This window comes from Engystomops pustulosus, chromosome 6 (genome assembly GCF_040894005.1).
Source record: "Engystomops pustulosus chromosome 6, aEngPut4.maternal, whole genome shotgun sequence".
Taxonomy (NCBI): domain Eukaryota; kingdom Metazoa; phylum Chordata; class Amphibia; order Anura; family Leptodactylidae; genus Engystomops; species Engystomops pustulosus.
In genome coordinates this window covers 109,753,153-109,775,563 of record NC_092416.1, presented here as the reverse complement: position 1 = coordinate 109,775,563, position 22,411 = coordinate 109,753,153, and the positions used below count along the sequence as shown (strand labels likewise).

At 44.1% G+C, this 22,411-nt stretch overlaps 1 protein-coding gene across 11 annotated transcripts in view; it reads left to right on the top strand.

Annotated features, from left to right (window-relative positions):
• EYA2 (EYA transcriptional coactivator and phosphatase 2) overlaps positions 1-22,411 on the top strand; it is a 565,525-nt gene that overhangs the window by 159,880 nt on the left and 383,234 nt on the right. For 6 of the 11 annotated variants that reach the window (XM_072110584.1, XM_072110580.1, XM_072110578.1 and 3 more), the window contains one exon: positions 16,730-16,778. The exons of 3 other annotated variants lie outside the window; for them this stretch is intronic. In XM_072110584.1, the coding sequence (XP_071966685.1) occupies positions 16,730-16,778 (49 nt within the window). Of the gene's footprint in view, positions 1-14,925; positions 14,966-16,729; positions 16,779-22,411 lie in introns of those variants that run through there. 2 more of the 11 variants (XM_072110585.1, XR_011847696.1) reach the window with 2 other exon arrangements.

Below are 22,411 nucleotides of genomic sequence, written 5' to 3'. Positions count from 1 at the left end.
CACTGCATATACTTCCTGCTTAGCTTTCAAACGTCACTATATGTTGCATTTTTATGACAGGATGTTACCCATTGATATTGTCGTGTTGGGTATTTATAATAGGAAAATACTCAACATAAACTTGCTATAAGACATCATATCAGTTTCATGTGTAACTAGATTATAAAGTTTTTTGAAGCAGTACTTTATTACTTTGATTTTTGGGTTCTGATTTTTGGAAACCCATGATTCCCATTAGCATGGAATATTACTGCGATGAATACACAATTTTGATCACATGGAATGTATCCACAGCTTCTCTCATATTAGGCCAATGCGCCATCCACCCATCAATTCAACAGAAATTGTGAAGTGCGTCCTGAATAAACAACATTGGAGCTCATTTTCAAAGGGTCCGTGGACGGCACAAACGTTGGATATTCTGTCGATTACCGTTTTGTGCCGCATTTAAAAGGGGATTGTGGCGCATGCTATTGGATTTTAGCACAAACGTGCTGGCTTTTCTGTGACACAAATCGGAGGGGGGCGTGAAGTTGGACGATCTGATAGATCTTAGTGAATCGCGCTGGAGTGCAAGATCGTCGGCACTGCATGGCAGGGATCGCGCAAGGGATGGGTAAGTAAATGTGCCCCATTTAGCATATACTTTATTTGTCTAAAGTATATGCTAAATTGCTAAAAGTTTTGTGTCATAAACTGGGGTTTGGGATACCAGGAGACTTCAGAATAGTAAAATATCACCTTCTGTCCTACAATTTTTTGGGTTTTCAAACATTTGACCGCCAAACATCCTTCTTTAAATAATTTATCTTAGGCTACATTCACACACTTATGGAGGACGTATGTACAGCCTAACTGTCAGTAGAAATGTAGGACCTTTTGGCCTGTAAAATCTGTTTAGCAAGTTGCTCAACCATATCTCCTTTTTGCCTTTATTCGGAGATACACTAATGTGAAGGTACAATTGGGAAGTAGAATGTCTGTGCAATCTCTTTTTAAATTTCTTTCTATTAAAGGATGGAGACGTGCATGGAGCTTTTGCTACTTTTCTTGATTTTGAAGTAATTTTTGTGTGTTAGCAAATGTAAACGCAGCGTTAGAAGTATCTGTAACCACACCCTCAAATTAATTGATCGTTCTAGACCAAACTGGCAGCAGTTTTCCAACTTGTCTGAAAAAAGGGTCTTTTCAAAATTACATTTCTGTACTGCAAAATGCCATTCTGTGAGACAAAACTCGTATTGTGTACAACAAAAACTATTTCTGTGATACAAAATACCATTTTGTGTAAAAGAATTCTACTTCTGTACTACAAAATACTATTCTGTGCAACAGAATTCTACTTCTGTACTACAAAATGCCATTCTGTGAGACAGAATTCTACTTCTGCACTACAAAATACTATTCTGTGCAACAGAATTCTACTTCTGTACTACAAAGTACTATTATGTGCGACAGAATTCTACTTCTGTGCTACAAAATGCCATTCTGTGCAACAGTATTCTACTTCTGCACTACAAAATGCCATTCTGTGCAACAGAATTCTACTTCTGTACTACAAAATGGCATTCTGTGCGACAGAATTCTACTTCTGTGCTATAAAATACTATTCTGTGCGACAGATTTCTACTTCTGTACTACAAAATGGAATTCTATGCGACACAATTCTACTTCTGTACTACGAAAAACTGTTCTGTGTGACAGAATTCTATTTCTGTACTACAAAATACTATTTCTGTGTGACAGAATTCTATTTCTGTGCTACAAAATACTATTCTGTGCGACAGAATTCTATTTCTACACTACAAAATACTATTCTGTGCGACAGAATTCTACTTCTGTGCTACAAAATACCATTCTGTGCGACAGAATTCTAATTCTGTGAGATATATCTGTCAGTCAAACAGACCAGCCAACCAATCAAATGCTTCCTTTATTCCCAGGTCCTGGAGATAGCAGTGCAGCCCCAGCTCTGCTCTTAGGCTGGAGGTTGTGAGGTCTCTCTGCTCTGCACTGGTTGTGGTGTATAGATAGGGCAGAGCAGGGCTAGGACTGTATTGTGCTGATCCCCTGCACATTGTACTGTATACACAGGAAAGTGTCTGTTCTGAGAAGTTACAGTAGATTTTATTTCCTTGTGGTGTAAAGGACCTTTGATGACGTCATCGCCATGTGACTTGTGTGGGAGGAGCAACTCTAGCTTTACACAGGAACCATGGAGATCCCTGGTAGAAGCTGCAGCCCTGAGGGATAGAGGAGCAATGGAGGGAGAGGAGGAGAAGGTGGGGAGCAGGGAGAGGAGGAGGGGCAGGGTGACATGGGTGTAATGTGGGGGTGCAGGGAGACATGGATGTAATGTGGGTGTGCAGGGTGACATGGGTGTAATGTGGGGGTGCAGGGTGACATGGGTGTAATGTGGGGTGCAGGGTGACATGGGTGTAATGTGGGGGGCAGGGTGAGATGGGTTTAATGTGGGGTGGGGGTGACATGGATGTAATGTGGGGGTGCAGGGTGACATGGGTGTAATGTGGGGTGGGGTGACATGGGTGTTATGTGGGGGGCAGGGTGACATGGATGTAATGTGGGGGTGCAGGGTGACATGGGTGTAATGTGGGGCGGGGTGACAAAGGTGTTATGTGGGGGTGCAGGGTTACATGGCTGTTATGTTGGGGTGCACGGTGACATGGGTGTAATGTGGGGTGCAGGGTGACATGGATGTAATGTGGGGTGCAGGGTGACATGGGTGTAATGTGGGGTGCAGGGTGACATGGGTGTAATGTGGGGTGCAGGGTGACATGGATGTAATGTGGGATGCAGGGTGACATGGGTGTAATGTGGGGATGCAGGGTGACATGGGTGTAATGTAGGGATGCAGGATGACATGGGTGTAATGTGGGGGTGCAGGGTGACATGGGTGTAATGTGGGGGTGCAGGGTGACATGGGTGTAATGTGGGGGTGTAGATCAGTGTTTACATTGAGGATCAGGATTTCTCCATCAGAAATAGCACGTCCTGGTGGATGGAGAGACCTGGTCCTTTAGCCCACAAGGTTTTGGGTAGTAAGAGATCTCCTTAAAGGGGTTTTCCCATGAAATAAAGTTCTCACATTTCAATTTTTACACAATAAAGATCATGTTTAACCCCTTACTGTACACTGTTACTCAGTGTTATTGGTCTTTTAGCTCCTATCACTCAGTGATGTTCGGTGTAAGATTTCAGAGTGTGAGCGGGGACTCTCTGAGCAGACACTTCATGATTCCTCTGTGCTGTGAGTTCCTGTGAGCTGACAATGTGCTTAGATTATGAAGGGTACAGGGTTTATCTACACTTTCATTTACCTTCTGAACATTCTACTAATATCTGACACATAGAGAGAGATGAGACAGATCAGATATGATGAGATACATGAGATGCCCATTACACAAAATGGGGAAGATTTATCAAGCTGTCTAAAAGTCAGAATATTCCTAGTTGCGCATGGCAACCAATTACAGCTCAGCTTTAATTTCACCAGTGCTCATGAATATTTTAAAGTGGAGCTGTGATAGGAATTTTCTGACTTTTAGACAGCTCGATAAATCTGCCCCAATGACACTCTCAGCTCTGCTACATGCCTCCCCTCTCCTGGATAAAGCTCTTATTAGGTAGATCCATTATGGTAAGTTTCCTTTAACGAATCTCAGCTTGCATACGGCCGCCATAAAAGTGCGGAGTGCACGGACACGCATGTATCACCGTACTGTGCCCCCCCCCCAGAAAGAAGATAGAACGTGCTCCAATAGAAACATACACAGACCCCAAAAATAGTCCAAAATCCTGTATTTATATATATTTTTAATACTTGGTATCACATTAGCAGATTACAAAGAACACGACCCAGACTAGTAATAATGAGACCATCCTGATACTATATACAGGTCACCGCACACATCACCGACTGTAGGTGGCGCCTCTCTCATCATAGTGACCTATCCCTCTCTCTCCATCATTACTGTCTCCGAGTGACTTATCTCTAAATGGATCCTCTCACTCCTAGTTGTCAGTGTGGATCCTCTCACTCCTAGTTGTCAGTGTGGATCCTCTCACTCCTAGTTGTCAGTGTGGATCCTCTTCTCCTAGTTGTCAGTGTGGATCCTCTCACTCCTAGTTGTGACAACTAGGAGTGAGGGGATCCACACCGACAACTAGGAGGGAGAGGATCCACACCGACAACTAGGAGGGAGAGGATCCACACCGACAACTAGGGGTGAGAGGATCCACACTGACAACTAGGGGTGAGAGGATCCAGTGTGGATCCTCTCACCCCCAGTTGTCAGTGTGGATCCTCTCACTTCTAGTTGTCAGCGTGGATCCTCTCACTTCTAGTTGACCATTGTCAGTAAAAGGGTTAGGCTACATGCACACGATGTATACCCGCTGTACCCTAGTACTGTATTACGGGGGCATACATCGGGAAGGAGCGGGGGATGAGCGCTGCCCCATAGCCCCTCTCCATAGGAATACACAGCGCACAGCACTGTATTCCGGAGAACGATAGGACCTGTCCTTTCTTTCTACGGACTATGGAACGGTACAGTGCCGCACATACTGCTCCCATACGGCGCTGTGAGGTGATTGAAATGTATGGGGAACGTATATATGTGCCGTATATACATCGGCTGTATATACGTCCTCCATACCTTCGAGTGAATGTAGCCTTAAACCGTTCCTAGGAAGGCTATAACAAATGTGCATTTCCTTTCCCCCCCTAGAGATTACATTGTTTATATTACAAGGATTGTGATTGGTCAGAATTGAATTTGAATTGTACCAGGGACTTGTCTATGCTCACATGTTTGGTGGGGGTATATGCTTGGGCAAACTTGGCACTAAAATGATCTGGGCCTGACCTTAAATAAACATCATCTCTGGGTGGGCGCTGTGTGTTGTCGGTGTAGTGCAAAAACTTATGGATGGCTTTAAAGCACATCCTGCTCATCGCCATGTGGAGCATCAGGGTGTGGTCCAGAATGTCTGTGCTCCAGTAGTACCTGATTGAAGGTTTCTTTACAAGCCCCATAAGAAGTATTATGCCCCAATACTTCTCCATCTCTGCTGCAGTGACGGGTCAACCTGTAGGGTTGTGCATAAAATGAAGTGGGGTTTTGGGCATATGTTGTGCGTAGAGATTGGTCTGGACTATAATTAAATTCAACTGCTCCTCATAAAAAATTTTTTAAAAAAGTCCACAGCTCTGAGCCCTGCAGTGTCAAATATAATTCCAGGTTGGCCCAAAAAATTGAGGACCTGAGGAGTATAATTATCTGTGGCTACCCTTGTGGGGTCAGTGGAAGCCCCAGGCACAGGAACCCTACAGCGCCTTCTCTGGGTCCTTCCAGGTCACTGGAAGATAAGCAGGAGGATGATAATCGGTAAAAGGGGACATCATCCCCACTAGCTGACTTGGTGTCAGAGGCCGGCATGTTGTATGTCTACAACACGATGCGCGTCTTCTGAGACACTGCATAAATAAAATAAATAAAAATGTGCACCAGAAAAAAACTAGAGAACGTACACAGACAGGCTGCACAGATGGCACACACAAAAAATAGATAAGTGCACCCTACTACAGGTACACACTGAAAAGTGCGTCCAGTGCAGAACCACGCTAACACAGCGCAATGAAAAGTGCGTTTGGGTTCAGAAAGGACAGACAGGAGATGGGAAAAATGGAGGACAAGTGTGATCACACATGGTGATCACACAGGGAAACCAAAGGATGCAGGAGGGAACAGATAGGGATAAGATAGGAGAAATGTATTTTGGTGCACACAGTAATTTTTTCAATCATCCTCTCTTTAAGCGAGGTGAGCGAGGTGGATTTTAGCACTCACTACCTCTTTCCCAATGTTTTTTAAATTAGTTTTATTCTATTTATTCATTTTTGTAGCTTCATTTATTTTTTATTAATATAAAAAAGAAACAAATACATATGCAAGCATCTGTTAACTCCAGAGTAATGCATGTTGTGATGGAAATTGCTAAGGCTGTGTATTTGCTAAGGGCGCTGTCAGATTATAGTGTTATAGTGATTCCATGTTGAAATAGCATAAAAATGCACGGGGACAGGCAATGTTGGATCACAATTCCCTTGGTATGCCAACGCATGTGATTGGCAACCAGAACCTGGTATCTTGCATTGTCTAAATATATATAAATACATAAGCATATGAAAACAGAACTAAGCTCAGTGTTGTTTGTTGAGAGCAGAATTGTTAGCTAAAGGGAATTACTAGCACTTACTATAAATCCAGCAACTCACACATGGCATTCGCTTCTTCCTACCAGAACTTGGCTCTAAAGATTTTGATACTCAAAACAGTTAGATTCCTCATTTCATCATCATCACCATCATCTCTTCCACCTTCTTATGACCATAATGTTGTGCCCCTAAATTAGCCTTTAGCCACAGTGCTGCCTCCAGTAGTCTCAATGTTTCTCCCAAGAAACCCAGCAATAGTAAGAGAGATAGCTCTCAACTGTCCGTCTTACATCTCAACTGTCGCGCAGCCATAAGAATTGTACTCCATAGTAGCTAGTATTATTCCATTCATCACAGAAGTTGGTGCACTTTGTGAGTACCTACAAGGGGGGGGAATAAGAATAGTAGAGTCCAACTATTGGGGAGACTTAGTAAGGTGGGCGGATAATTTGGTATAGTTGTGTGGTATTCATGCAGGTAACTTACAGACAGGGGTACAATCGATACAGTCATACAAGGTAATTAGACCTGATCGAGGCTACTACAGAAAGGTAAGTAGAGATACCAAGTTAGACCGATCCTCTACAGAACTAGGAGGAGGTTGAATTTATGGTTCAACAGTCCTGTTTTGAAGGTTGCAGACAAGGCTGCATCATTCCAGGAGAGCTCAGAAGCCAGGGTGCGGAACTTGACAGCATATTCGCCCACATATGAGTCTCCTCGGCGCAGGTTCAGCAGCGCTGTTTCAGCAGAGGAGGCTCGTGCAAGTTCCACAAACATGAAGCAGAATTCAACCAGAAAGGTAGTATCGGTAGCTGGGACTGGTTTGTTTCTGTCCCACAGAGGGGTGGCCCAGGCCAGGGCTTTTCCTAAAAGGAGGATAAATGCCACCTTGGAGCGTTCAGTGACAAACTGAGATGGCATCAGTTCTACATGCAGCGAGCACTGTGTAAGGAAGCCCCTGCACAGTTTTGGGTCTCCATTAGAGATGAGCGAACATACTCGTCCGAGCTTGATGCTCGTTCGAGCATTAGCGTACTCGAAACTGCTCGTTGCTCGGACGAATACTTCGCCCGCTCGAGAAAATGGCAGCTCCCGCCGTTTTGCTTTTTGGCGGCCAGAAACAGAGCCAATCACAAGCCAGGAGACTCTGCACTCCACCCAGCATGATGTGGTACCCTTACACGTCGATAGCAGTGGTTGGCTGGCCAGATCAGGTGACCCTGGAATAGACTAGCCCCTGCCTGCGCTGCTCGGATCATTCTGTGTCTGGATGCCGCTAGGGAGAGAGCTGCTGCTGGTCAGGGAAAGCGTTAGGCTGTTCAATTAGAATAGTGTTAGGCAGGAGTGATTCTACAAGAACCCAACAGCCCTTCTTAGGGCTACAATAACGTTATACTTTTTTTTTTTTTATTTGCAGCTAGTACCATATTGTGAGGAATTTGTAGTGAGACTTGCGACCTTTGTGTTCGCAAAGACCGAAGTGGGAAAATTTATTAGAGGTTTGATTTCAATTAGGCACAGTCTGCCAGTTTCTTTTTTTTTACGTTTATTTTTTCATAACTCATCGTCATCTCATCTGGCATAGCAGTGTGCTTTCATACTTGGCTAGAAAATAGCCATAGGAGAATCCAAACGGCTTACTTACGCCTACAATAGCGTTATATATATTTTATTTCTGGTTGATCTGCTGGTGGCTGTCCTTGCTGCAGTGCATCTACTACCAAATTGTGAGGAATTTGTAGTGAGACTTGCGACCTTTGTGTTTAGCGCTTAGTGACGCACATATCCATCGCAAAGACCAAAGTGGGAAAATTTATTAGGGGTTTGATTTCAATTAGGCACAGTCTGCCAGTTTCTTTTTATTTTACGTTTATTTTTTTAATAACTCGGCGTCATCTCATCTGGCATAGCAGTGTGCTTTCATACTTGGCTAGAAAATAGCCATAGGAGAATCCAAACGGCTTACTTACGCCTACAATAGCGTTATATATTTTATTTCTGGTTGATCTGCTGGTGGCTGTCCTTGCTGCAGTGCATCTACTACCAAATTGTGAGGAATTTGTAGTGAGACTTGCGACCTTTGTGTTTAGCGCTTAGTGACGCACATATCCATCGCAAAGACCGAAGTGGGACAATTTATTAGGGGTTGGATTTCAATTAGGCACAGTCTGCCAGTTTATTCTTATTTTACGTTTATTTTTTTAATAACTCAGCGTCATCTCATCTGGCATAGCAGTGTGCTTTCATACTTGGCTAGAAAATAGCCATAGCAATAGGATAGCATCGTTTGGTTTTAAAAACTAAAAAACACAAAAAAAAAAAAAAACACAAAAAAAACACAAAAAAAAGTTAAAAAAAAATTAAAGTTATAACTTTCATTTTCAAAATGTTTAACCCGAGGGCTAGGGGTAGAGGACGAAGGCGGGGACGTGGGCGTCCAACTACTGCAGGGGTCAGAGGCCGTGGTCCTGGGCGGGGTGAGACACCACCTGCTGATGAGGGAACAGGGGAACGCCGCAGAGCTACACTCCCTAGGTTCATGTCTGAAGTTACTGGGACTCGTGGTAGAGCACTGTTGAGGCCAGAACAGTGCGAACAGGTGATGTCGTGGATTGCCGACAATGCTTAGAGCAATTTGTCCACCAGTCAGTCTTCCACGCAGTCCACCCATGTCACCGAAATCGGCACTCCTCCAGCTCCTGCACCTCAGCCTCCTCCCCCCCAGTCTGCCCCCTCCCAGGAAAATTTGGCATTTGAACCGGCATACTCTGAGGAACTGTTTTCTGGACCCTTCCCACAGTCACAAACCACTTGTCCGGTTGCTGCTGAGCAATTTTCCGATGCCCAGGTTTTCCAACAGTCGCAGTCTGTGGGTGATGATGACCTTCTTGACGTAGTGGAAGAAGTGTGTAAAGAGGTGTCCGACGATGAGGAGACACGGTTGTCAGACAGTGGTGAAGTTGTTGTCAGGGCAGGAAGTCCGAGGGGGGAGCAGACTGAGGGATCGGAGGATGATGAGGTGACAGACCCAAGCTGGGTTGATAGGCCGGGTGAACACAGTGCTTCTGAGACGGAGGAGAGTCCTCGACCAGAACAGGTTGGAAGAGGCAGTGGTGGGGCCAGACGGAGAGGCAGGGCCAGAGCAGGTGCATCAGCGCCAAATGTTGCCCGTAGTCAAGCTCCCGTGGCGAGGGCTAGATTTTCAGAAGTCTGGAGGTTCTTTAAAGAAACACCGGATGACCGACGGACTGTGGTGTGCAACCTTTGCCAAACCAGGATCATCAGGGGTTCCACCACTACTAGCTTAACTACCACCAGTATGTGCAGGCATATGAATGCTAAACACCCCACTCAGTGGCACCAAGCCCGTTCACCTCCGGCCGTGCACACCACTGCTCCTTCCCCTGTGTCAGCTGATAGTCAGCCCCCTGCCCAGGACCCTGGCACAAAAACCCCATCGTCGCCTCCACGATCCTCCACAGCATCCACCAGCGTTCAGCTCTCCATACCCCAGACGCTGGAGCGGAAACGGAAATATAGTGCAACCCACCCGCACGCCCAAGCCCTTAATGTCCACATCTCCAGATTGCTTAGCCTGGAGATGCTGCCCTATAGGCTAGTAGAGACCGAGGCCTTTCGCAACCTCATGGCGGCGGCAGCCCCTCGGTATTCGGTCCCCAGCCGCCACTACTTTTCCCGATGTGCCGTCCCAGCCCTGCACCAGCACGTGTCAGACAACATCATCCGTGCCCTGACCAACGCCGTTTCTGACAAGGTCCACCTGACCACGGACACGTGGACGAGTTTTGCCGGGCAGGGCCACTATATATCGCTGACGGCACATTGGGTTAACTTGGTGGAGGCTGGGACCGAGTCTGACCCTGCGGCTGGTCATATACTGCCGACGCCGAGGATTGCGGGGCCTACCTCGGTCCAGGTCTTTCAGGCATACTATGCCTCCTCCTCCTCCCACCCCTCCTCCTCCTCCGAACTACCATCCGTGGGCATGGCGCCATCAGTCGCTAGCCCTAGGCACAGCAGCAGTGCCGTCGCTAAGCGACAGCAGGCGGTGCTCAAACTGCTGAGCCTAGGCGATAAAAGGCACACCGCCCAAGAGCTATTACAGGGCATTCCACATCAAACTTGTTAACTTTGTCGCCACCCTGCTGTGTAATCCACAAAATATACTGGCAAACTTTTATCATTTACCGATATTATTTCAGCGCTTCTTGCGCATCTTTTTACATTCCCCTCACCCGCCATATCCCAAACTTATAAGAACGCTACTACACTTGATCTTATACAAAAGGTTCTTAGAAGTGCTGTTTGGGGAGTAACCTAGAGACAGGGGCTTGGATTGGCGAAAGCTCGCCTGGAAGCGGAGCGCCAGCTCCATCCCAAGATCCAACTAACATAGTTTTAACTGCAGCACCTTTAATCTACTACTAGTTCACTGCCTCCATAATAATAATAATAATAATAATAATCTTTATTTATATAGCGCCATCATATTCCGTAGCGCTTTACAAATCATAGGAAACAAATACAAATGTAATGTAACAGAGCACAACATTTGTATGGAACAACAGGAGTGAGGTCCCTGCTCGCCAGAGCTTACGGTTTATGAAGATGATGGGGTAACACGAGGTAAAAGAATATTTAATGGTCAAGCCATTCTTCTTAGGGAATAGAACAAAATATAATAAATGGAATTGCTGTCGCTTGAACCACTCAGCCGTCATCTTATATACCAGGTCCAGGGTGAATGGGACTGCAGAGAAGTCTGGTGCCTGTTGGTTGCTGGATAACAGATGGGAGAACGACACAGGACGGGTTAGTAGAAGAGTTAAAACTTCATGCAGTTAATGCGTTTTATAGGCTTGCCTAAAGAAATGGGATTTAAGAGCACGTTTGAAACTTTGGAGGTTAGGTATTAGTCTGATAGTCCGGGGCAGAGCATTCCATAGAATTGGTGCAGCTCTAGAGAAGTCTTGGAGACGCGAGTGGGAGGTCCGCACTAGGGTAGAGGTTAATCTAAGATCACTGGCGGATCTAAGAGCACGGGTTGGGCGATAGACTGAGATGAGAGGAGAGGTAGGGGGGTGCAGCATTATACAGAGCTTTATGGATGAGGGTTATTATTTTAAACTGTATTCGAAAGGAAACTGGCAGCCAGTGCAGCGACTGGCATGAACTGTAGGCATACATGGTCCCCTTATCAAACGAGCTGTGTCAGGCAGAATTTTGGGTTGTTTTCATGGCTTCCACAACAAACTTGTTAACTTTGTCGCCACCCTGCTGTGTAATCCACAAAATATACTGGCAAACTTTTATCATTTACCAATATTATTTCAGCGCTTCTTGCGCATCTGTTTACATTCCCCTCACCCGCCATATCCTAAACTTATAAGAACGCTACTACACTTGATCTTATACAAAAGGTTCTTAGAAGTGCTGTTTGGGGAGTAGCCTAGAGACAGGGGCTTGGATTGGCGAAAGCTCGCCTGGCAGCGGAGCGCCAGCTCCATGCCAAGATCCAACTAACATAGTTTTAACTGCAGCACCTTTAATCTACTACTAGTTCACTGCCTCCATACATGGTCCCCTTATCAAACGAGCTGTGTCAGGCAGAATTTTGGGTTGTTTTTATGGCTTCCATGTTAACTTTGTCGCCACCCTGCTGTGTAATCCACAAAATATACTGGCAAACTTTTATCATGTACCGATATTATTTGAGCGCTTCTTGCTCACCTCCTTTGGTTCCTCTCTGCCACCCATTGGTTTGAAGCCTGAGTCCATTTAGGGTATGTCGCCATGCCACTCTCTAGCCTGCCGCTGCTGCCGCTGCCTCTGCATGCCGTCCCCTATAGTGTCAGGGTCAATTATTGGATGTTTTAGATGCTATCTAGCTTCATTCTGTCACTCTGTCATGGCCATGCTGTTGCCCATAATTTTGGCATAATGGTGCATTTAAGCAGCCTCAGAGGCATCCATGCATGCTGCCCCTGCTGTTTCCTGTCCATTTCCGTGGTGTTTCCATCCTTTTCTGAGGTTCCCAGGTGTTTGGCCAAGCTTCCCTGTGCAGAGCCTTGGTCCCCTTGAAAAATGCTCGAGTCTCCCATTGACTTCAATGGGGCTCGTTATACGAGACGAGCACTCGAGCATCGGGAAAAGTTCGTCTCGAATAACGAGTACCCGAGCATTTTAGTGCTCGCTCATCTCTAGTCTCCATATTTATCAGGCATAGAAAGTCTGAGCCTTGGTTCTGGTGCCGGTGGACAAGCCAGAATGACTGGAGAATTTGCAGGAACTCCCGCAGGAGTAGTCTCAGGAGCCTGATGCTGGGAGTCAAGCAACTGTTGAAGGGTGGCAGCAACTTGGCCTAGTAGTTCTTCTCGAGAAGCAATCCATTAGGACTGTTGGGCAACAACACTGGAAAAATCATCCAGTATCTGACATGGCTCCTTGTCAGGGTCCTTGGCCGGATCTTGCTGTCAGGGTTCTGGGTCTGTGGACCCTCTGGACCACTGCGGGAGATGGTACTAGCTGACACCTGGGAGTCTAAGTGGCACCTGGTTTTCACCAGAGCTAGCCGCAAAGCGGGATGGTCTTGCTGCAGGTTGTTCCACAGGTGCAGGACACAGTCCAATTCCGAGGTGACAGTGGGAGAACAGCACTGGCTGGAACACAGGAGCAGGCACACGGAACAGGAACAGACTGGAACACAGAACAGGAACACAGGAACAGGATCACGGGAACACAACAATTTAGTCTTTGGGACAGCTCAAAAATGTGGCACAAAGCCCTATAGCAAATGTGTCCCAGTATGTTGTATGCCTCCAACAAGCTATACGTCTTCTGAGACATTGTACACAGAAAAATAAGATAATGTGCAGCAGAAGTAGACAATAACACCAGAAAAATTAGATAATGTGCACCAAACTACACGGATAAACCAAGCCAACACACAGAAAAAATTAGATTATGTGCACCAAACTACACGGAAAAGCTGCATAGTTGGTACACAGCAAAATTAGGTTAGAGCACCTAAGTACACCTACGTGCGCTCTGGAAAAAAAAAGGCACTGCATATCCACCTAGCTTGCCCTAAGACGCCCTAACTACCGTTAAAGATACTGTGCAGCACTATTCACATGGCACACTGAATGTTTCTTGTAAACCCACATGTGAATACTTGAAAAGAAGAAAACGGAAGAAAACTCACGCAGTCTCCTTGGTCTTTATAAAATCAACTTTTCTTTATTCAGCATACAGCATAGATGTAGACCAAAAAGCCTAAGGGTGATGGCACACGTGCCGTTCGGTCTGCATTTCCAAACTCAAATGCGGACCCACTGAGGTAAATTTACGCAAAACACCGGCGTCCCGTTCCCGCTCGCAGTCATTTCCATAGAAACACTGATGCGTTCGGGCCGCGGGCCGCCCCAGTGGGTGCGTCTGACATCACCCTAAGGCTGGTGCCATACGTGCCGTTTTGTCTGCGTTTGCAGACGCAAACAACATTGTCACGGCCCGATCGCATCAGCGTTTCTATGGTAAGCCTGTGATCGGGAACGAGCGGACGGTGTTTTGCATTAAATTAACTCGTTCCCGATCGCAGAAAAAGGGGCACGTATGGCACCAGTCTTAGTCTTGATCTAACCTGACCTATACTCCACAGACTTTTAAATGGATTTTCTAATTGGTTACACATGTTTTAGTAGGTGGAGAAAGACATACAACTAAAAAACATTAACTCTTTAAAAACCACGACTACTTGCAATGCACAATTATGAGCTGTCATTTACAACTTTAGAATCTGTAAACTATACACTGGTATTAACAAATAGATGTTATTATACATATATAATAGTGGAAGCATATTTTGAGAGAGCGATGGAGAACAAGAAGAGGATATACTTTACAGAAATAGGATTAGTTTATAGTGAGAATTGTGTTAACAATTATGTGTTAACAATTATGTGTTAACAATTGTGTTAATACCATCCAAGTATAAATTGTAGGTTACAAGGAATGGAGCTTTTCCTATATTTTTTAAATATGTTACAATCTCAGTAAATAGTGATTAGATTATGGCGCAAATTCAGACCTCTTGCCTCTAGGACAAAAATCCAATAGGATTCCCTGTTTAACAGTTTTCTATGGTGATCTCCTCCTCGAGTTGGTCTACTGACTTTTTCTATACCTATACATTTAAGATCTGTAACTGATCCCTCGTGTACATCCCTAAAATCGCATGTCAATGATGAAACATTAATGGCAGTGTTTGTAACATCTGAAATGTGTCTTCTTATGCAGGTTTTTACCGTTTTAAATTTTGATATTAAAAGTATTTTGTGTTGTATGTTGTGAAGTAAATGAATTGTTCTTACATATGCATTCGCATGCTTTGCATTTCCTGTGACCGCATTTATAACAGCCTGGATGATCTAACCATGTGCTTTTTTCTGAGACAGGTATGTCACTTGAAAAAAGGCTAGGTGATAAAATGGTCCCCAAAGTGGATACTATGTTATTTAAATCTTTATATTGGTACAGTATGGGTAGATATTTACGAACAATTCTTTTTATTTCCTCAAATTGTCTACTGTATTGGGTGACAAAAGTGACAGATTCAGAATTGACTTTGTTGGTTGTAGTATTTTTATTTTTTTTCTTAGGGACCAATAACGAAGATCTTGGTTTATTATATGCTCTCTGGTAAGCAGATTTAATTAGATTAGTATTATGCCCTCACTGTTGTAACCTATCACTAACCTCCTGTGCTTCTTGTATGAAGATTTCTTCTAATTCTGACAAGTTCCCCATAGGAGATGTTCCTCATAACATGTTTCGGATGACAGGAGGAAGAGTGTAGAATAGAATTCCCTGCTGTAGCTTTCCTGTAGGGGGATACTACTATTCTATTACCATTAATGTGAATTTTCACATCCAAGGGCCACCAAAAACATTAATAAATCTGAGACCATATCATGATCTGTGACATAATTTTTTTTAAATCCTGTTCAGTGTCACTCCATATCCAGATAAGATCATCAATAAATCTACCTACCCACCTGATATCTGACTTGAATGGGTTGGCCCCCCTCACTTGCAAATAGTATTCTCCATCAAACATAAAAAAGTTATTTTCTAGAAGGAATTTAGTGGCCATAACAATTAACTCCTTCAATGCAGAGCTGTACCGGTCAAGATGTCTCTCTAGAATGTCTATTCCCAGTGAATGGGGGATGGAGGGGTACAGAGCCACATGTGAATACTGCCTAGACATCGGTTAGAAAACATAAAACCTTGTTTCCCAGCATCATCAGTGAAAGTAGACACAAGACATTCCTGGTGCTGCCATCCTGCCATGCTGCTGCCCTGCCCCCCCCCCCACCACCACACATTTCTCATCTGAACTGCCAAATCAGATGTGCAGTGTTCTATACATTAGGCCTATTTACTATGGCTTATTTATTAAGGGTCGCGGATCTAACTTTTGCTTTATTGTCGAACAATGCACTTTCGGAGTACTCCGTGGACCAGGTAAGTAAATGTGCCCCATTATGCTGAACAATATGCAGCTTAATTGGGTTTATTTACTAAAGGTCCGCGGACCGCATTTTCGTCGTGTTACCTGACAATTTCCGATTTGTGCTGCATTTAACAGGGTTTTTTGGCGCATGTGACCGGATTTTGTCGCAATCGGGTTGACTTTCATGTAACGCTAATCGGGGGGGCTTGGCCATCGAACAACCCAACGGATTTGGACTACGCGTGGGATTTAAAATTCAAATTGTGTTGCACTCACAAGCACCGGGAAGAAGAAGGTGAACTCTGGCGGACTTCAGCGGGAAAGCGACGGATGCAGGAAATTGGGCGCATGAGCTATGTGAATCGCGCCGGACTTCATCTTAGTTGGACCGTCCGGATCGGGGATCGCGGCAGGACTGGGTAAGTAAATTTGCCCCAATATGTATATAACAATGCACCTCAATTTTCTAGTGGGGAAGGCTGGGTTTTTAGGCCTCTTGACACTGCTGGCCCCGAAGCTGCTATAGCTTCTGCCCCTGTAGACTAAATGCACAGTTAATGATGTTTTTCTTACTGTGAAAACAATTCAGACTAGGACATGCTTTACTTTTTTACAGAATCGACATACACTGTCTTAAAATCTGCCCATCTGCATTGATCTATTAAAAGACATAGCATTCAGTGCAACCGTGTGTCTATTATAAAAACAGATGCCACTTGCCTATTTTTTCACTGTCACTTCTAAAAGCCCCATAATGTCCTGTCTTGGAGGATGTACTTTGTTCTGTATTCTGCATGTAGCCACAAGTGGCACTGGCATTGTGTTTATATATGCAACCGGGCTCGTTGCAATGCGTTTCTAAATGCAATGCAAGTGCTGCGTGTGAATGAACCCTCAAGTTTAGACAGAGGAGATAAACATATATTTTATTATTTTTTTTCTTTAAGGCAACAGCAAAGAATCCCAACTGCTTTCACCTGAACCAAATTATCCAAGGTAAGTGAAGTGGAGGAAGTTGTATGGAATAGAGTTGGACTTTTCTATTGTTATTTCCTAGTTCCTAGTTATCTGGACCAAAATTTTATTGTACCACCCTACATGGGCTCTGTCTGGGCCTGCGACAAAGAAACAAATACTTACTTTGTGGAACCACTGTGCTGGTAACAGGGGCACTTACAGATTAACCCATTAATGACCGCCCTATCGGCTTTTTACGGTGGTCATTAAGGGTACCTCTTCTGACGGGACGCCTTTCTACGGTGGCGCGTCTGAAGAAGATTTCGGGACATCGGGTTAGTTTGGTGCCGGTGTCGGGCTGTGATCTCACAGCCCAGACCCGGCACTGACACTCAGGATCGGAAAAACTCTGATCCCGGGTGTTTAACCCCTTACACGCGGCGGTCAAGCATGACCTTGGCGTGTAAGTTTTGGACCGCCCCGGTGTGCTTACTGGGGGATCCGATCCCTCCTGCTGCAGCCCCGGGTTCTGGCGAGTGACACAATGCTGCCAGCTTCTGTCCCCGCCGGGTTCCGCCTCCTGGCAGGACTCAGCTGTAAGTAACTGAGCATGCTCAGCATTCTCAGTTACTTACACTATACACTGCAATACAAGTGCATTGCAGTGTAAAGGCTTGAACAAGCGATCAGATGAACACTTGTTCAAGCCAAAAGGTGGAAAATGTAGAAAAGTAAAAAAAAAAAAAAAAAAAAAATTAAGTAATTTTATAATTATAATTAATTAAATAATTGAAATAAAAGTCCCATAATCTCCCCAGTTACACATAAAATGCAAATAAAGTATTTAAAACACAACAAATGTACATATTTGGTATCACCGCGTCCGTAATTAGTCTGTACAATAAATCTAAATCTATATTGAACCCGCTCGGTGAACGACGTTAAAAAAACACAAAAAACTTCCCGTAATATACAATATTTCATCAAATACCATCACAAAAAATGTTCTAAAAAGTGATCAAAAAAAGTTACATTCTCTAATATGATACGACTGAAAAGAACAACTCTTTGCGCAAAAAATAAGCCCTCAACCAAATCTGACAACAGAAAAATGGCCCGAAAAAAATTGTCAATAGTAAAAACAATGAGATTTTCTCCAATATTGGATTTGCTCACTAAAATTGAGCAAAGATAAGAAAACCTATATAAATGAGGTATCACCGCAATCGTAGTGAACCAGAGAATAAAGACAGAAAAAAATTTTTACGTTATGGTGAGCGGGGAAAAAAAAATGCTAAAAATCCAAAATAAAAATTGATGATTTTGTTTGTGTCCACCTTGAAATAGTTAATAAAATCTCACAAATAAGCTTAAGACCCCCCAAAATAATTATCTATACATTGTATCCCATCCCATAACTAATAAGCCCTCATATGTTCGCATTACCAAAAAAATGAAAATTTATAGCTTGTAGAGCGTGAAAATACAAATCTGCTGTGAATAGCGCTGCTTTCATGCTTTGCCTGGCCGTGCGCCCGTACAACAGTTTACCACCACATATGGGGTATCGCTACACTCAGGAGAAATTGGGCATCAAACTTTGCAGAGCGTTTCATCATTTAATATATTATGAAACTGTCAGTTTTGGCCTAAATGAATTTATTTTCCAAAAAATTCTAAAGTTTCTAAATCGCAAGTCCATATTGTGAAACACTTAAAGGGGTAATAGATTCAATAGAAGTTGTTTTACATATGTATAGGGGTGAAGTTTCTAAAGTGGGGTCATTTTTGGGGTTTTACTATTATTTAGGCCTTTCAAAGTCACTTGGAAGCTGAGTTGTCCCTCAAAATGTGAGTTTTGGGGGTTTTTATGAAAATGAGAAAAATCGCACCCGTTCTGCATCTCATTACATCCTAGAAAAATGACAGAATGCATAAAATATCATCTCAACATAAAGGAGACATTCGGTAAATGTTAATTATCAAGCATTTTGGGTAGTTTTACTTCCTGTCTGGAAAGCAAAACATTTCAAACTTTGAAAATGAAGGATTTTTACGAACTTTTGCCAAATTTTTGATTTTTTTCAGACCGAAACGCAAAACTTATCACCTAAATTTTACAACTAACATGATGTACAATGCGTTGCGAGAAAACACTCTCAAAATCAGCTGGATATGTTAAAGTGTAAAGTGTTCCGAAGTTATAACCAATTATCATGACACAGGGCAGATTTGAAAAATCAAGTCTGGTCATTGAGCTGAATACTAGTGTCGGCGATAAGGGGTTAATATTGATAGTAATATATACAGCCCCCCCCCCAATAATAAATATATACAGCTCTCCAGCATACAGCACCACTCCAGTAACACTTACAATTCTGTACTTCATCTTGGTCTCCACCGCAGACAAAGTTGTGCCTGTGGAATGACCTGGTGGTATCACACCACAACAAGTCCAACCTGCTTTGCGGTGGGCTCTGGTGAAAGCAGGGTACCACTTAGACTCCGGTCCCAGGTGTCGGCTTACGTCATCGTCCGCGGTGGTACAGAGGATCAACTACCACTGATCCTGACACTAAGATCTGGCCATGGATCCAGCCAAGGTTCCACAAGTCACCGCCATGTTGCAGCAGTTGTCTACCCGCAGTAACCGCAGTACCTCCCGTTGCTACGGCTATGTTGTCTACTGCTGAACCTAGGCTGCGTCTTTCTATGTCCAGCAATGATGGTGAGGCCAAGTTATGTAGGGGCTTCATAACCCAGTGCCCTTTGCATATTGAACTGATGCCTTCACAGTTCGCCACAGAACGGGCAAAACTGGCCTCCGTGATCAGCCTTCTTTCCGGGAAAGTCCTGGCAGGGGCTGGGAAAGGATCTATCCGGTCACGGCTACTCTCACTGTGTACCTCTCTGAATTCCGGTCCATCTTTGAGGAACCTGCCCGGGCGTCTTCTGCAGAAACTGCGCTGTTGAACCTGCCTCAAGGGGACTCCTCTGTTGGAGACTATGTGGTCCAGTTCTGTACTTTAGCCTTCGAGCTGAATTGGAATGAGGCGGCCTTGCTTGTGACCTTTAAAAAGGGACTGTCTGGTCAGATCAAAGACTCCCTGTCTGCATGGGACCTCCTGTGTAAGCTGAGTGACCAAAACTCTGGGCACTCAGCCTGGCTCTAGTCTTCCAAAGACCACTTCTCAGCTGCAGAAAGGAATTATTCCATTGGTGATCGGGAAATTCTGGCCATAAAGCTAGCTTTGGAGGAATGGTGCTATCTTCTGGAAGGAGCTCATCATCCGATCTACATCTATACCGACCACAAGAAACTTCTGTATCTCCAGACTGCTCAGCATCTCAATCCTTGTCAAGCTCGCTGGTCCCTCTTCTTCTCCCATTTCATCTTCCTGATTCACTTCCGTCCAGCTGAGAAGAACATCAAAGCTGATGCCCTCTATTGTGCCTCTGATGTTGTTGGGAAAGAATCGGCTTCTCGTCATATCGGTCCTCCAGTACAACTGGTTCTTGCTGCTGCTGTGGAACTACAGCAGCTTCCTCCTGGCAAGACCTATGTTCAACCTGCTCTTCAGAAGAGGATACTAACTTGAGGACATTGCTCTTGTGTGGCTGGGAACCCCGGGGTGCAGAGATCTATTGCTCTTATATTTCGTTACTTCTGGTGGCCAGATCTGGTCATGGACGTTTGAGATTTTGTGGTTTCCTGTGCTTCCTGTGCATGTAACAAGTTATCCCGTCTTAAAGGGAACCTGTCACCAGGAGACCCATTTTTAGCACTCCCCCAGTCCCCACAGAGCATAGTACATACACTGCCAAAGTGTTTTTGTATTAAAAATTGGTTTTACAGAAAAAAAGATATGTTATATTGTACCTTTCATTAGCATCTGCTGTGTGAGTAGGCAGTTGCCAATTGGGAGGGACTGGAAAGGAGCAGTTCCCCCCCCCACCCTTGGGAAACATGTGACCTTTTCAAATATATGAATAACTCCCCACACTCGGGATTGGCTGTAGAGGAGCAGGGGGCGTCGCTAAGCCCAGTAATGGGTGTTTTCATATATTTGAAAATGTCACATGGAGAAGCTGTTCCCCAAGGGTGGGGGGGAACTGCTCCTTTCCAGCTCCTCCCAAAAGGCAACTGCCTAGTCACACAGCAGATGCTAATGAAAGGTACAATATAACATATCTTTGTTTCTGTAAAACCAATTTTTAATACAAAAACACTTTGGCAGTGTATGTACTATGCTCTGTGGGGACTGGGGTAGTGCTCAAAATGGGTCTCCTGGTGACAGGTTCCCTTTAAGCCAGCAGGTCTGCTGCTGTCTTTGCCAATTCCCAGTTGCCCGTGGACTCACATAGCCATACTTTATTACGGATCTCCCATCTTCTTCGGTAATAGTCTTCTGGGTGGTAACACATTGCTTTTCTAAGATGTCCCATTTTGTTCCTCTGCCAGGTCTGCCGTGACAAAACGGACAACCTGGGAGAGGTCCAGAAATCACCACAGAAGCTGTGTGGATATGAAACAGATTTCTTCCTAGTCGCTTCAGTAACAAAAAAGAACTGCTATTTGGGTTATAGAAGATCCCCATAAATGCACACCCTGGAAGAGGAGCAGAAATCACTACAGCACAGTACAGTAAAAGCGGCTAGACGCTACAGACAGCACATGCTGTGTGAAATGCCGAGATTTCAAATGGCTGACAGTTTTTTTTTGTGTTTTTTTTTTTTAATCAGATATTTTTATTGAACATTTTTTATATATAACAACACACCCAACACGTACAACCTGGAGGGGAGTATGTACATATCATTACAATAAGCTCTGGTTTTATACAATAATACAAACTCAAATTATACTCATAAAAGCATTACAAGAGAATTACAGTTGCATCCTTTTTCTCATACAGGATTTACATTTTATCATATACGCTTATTATTGGTAGCATACTCCCTCCTTCCCTTCCCAACTCCCCCCACCCACCCTTGCAAGCCAGCTCTACTATTCACATATTAAAGAAGACCTAAACCTATCTTTACTTATTTTGCCAATGATAATTGATATTCTAAGCTAGTTTTTAGTCTTATAAGGGAGCTTGATGGTAAACCAGGCGTGTCTAGCCACTTGCCCCAAATCTTTTCAAATTTGGAGACCCCATTCCTCTTCACATACGTGCTATATTCCAGTAGTATTATTGGATCTATAAACTCTTTCTTGTCCGGTGGCCTAGGCCTAATCCAATGAGCAGCTATAACTTTTCTAGCTTGATATAAGGATCTTTTGTATTGCAATGTTATTAGGTTCTGTCAGGTTGTCTATCTTCAGTACTCCCAATAGACATGCTAGTGGACTTTCTTCAATTGTTACAGTGAAGACTTTACGCGTCAATTCTAATATAGATTTCCAAAAAGACTCCGAATTCCACTTCGTTTGAATTGATTCACTCATCTCTAGGTAAGCTTCATGGTCAGTGCCCCTGGGCTGTGTGATCTCTTCCGAGAGCCGGATCCTGCCAGGCTGGAATTCACTGAGCATGCAGAGTTCTATTTTAGATTGAACAGAAGATCACTTGGTCAAGCCAACATGTCACTAAAAAGAAAGTGAAAGTCTCCCAAACATTGCAATTCCCTATACACAATTAATAAAGTACAAAAAACACTAAATC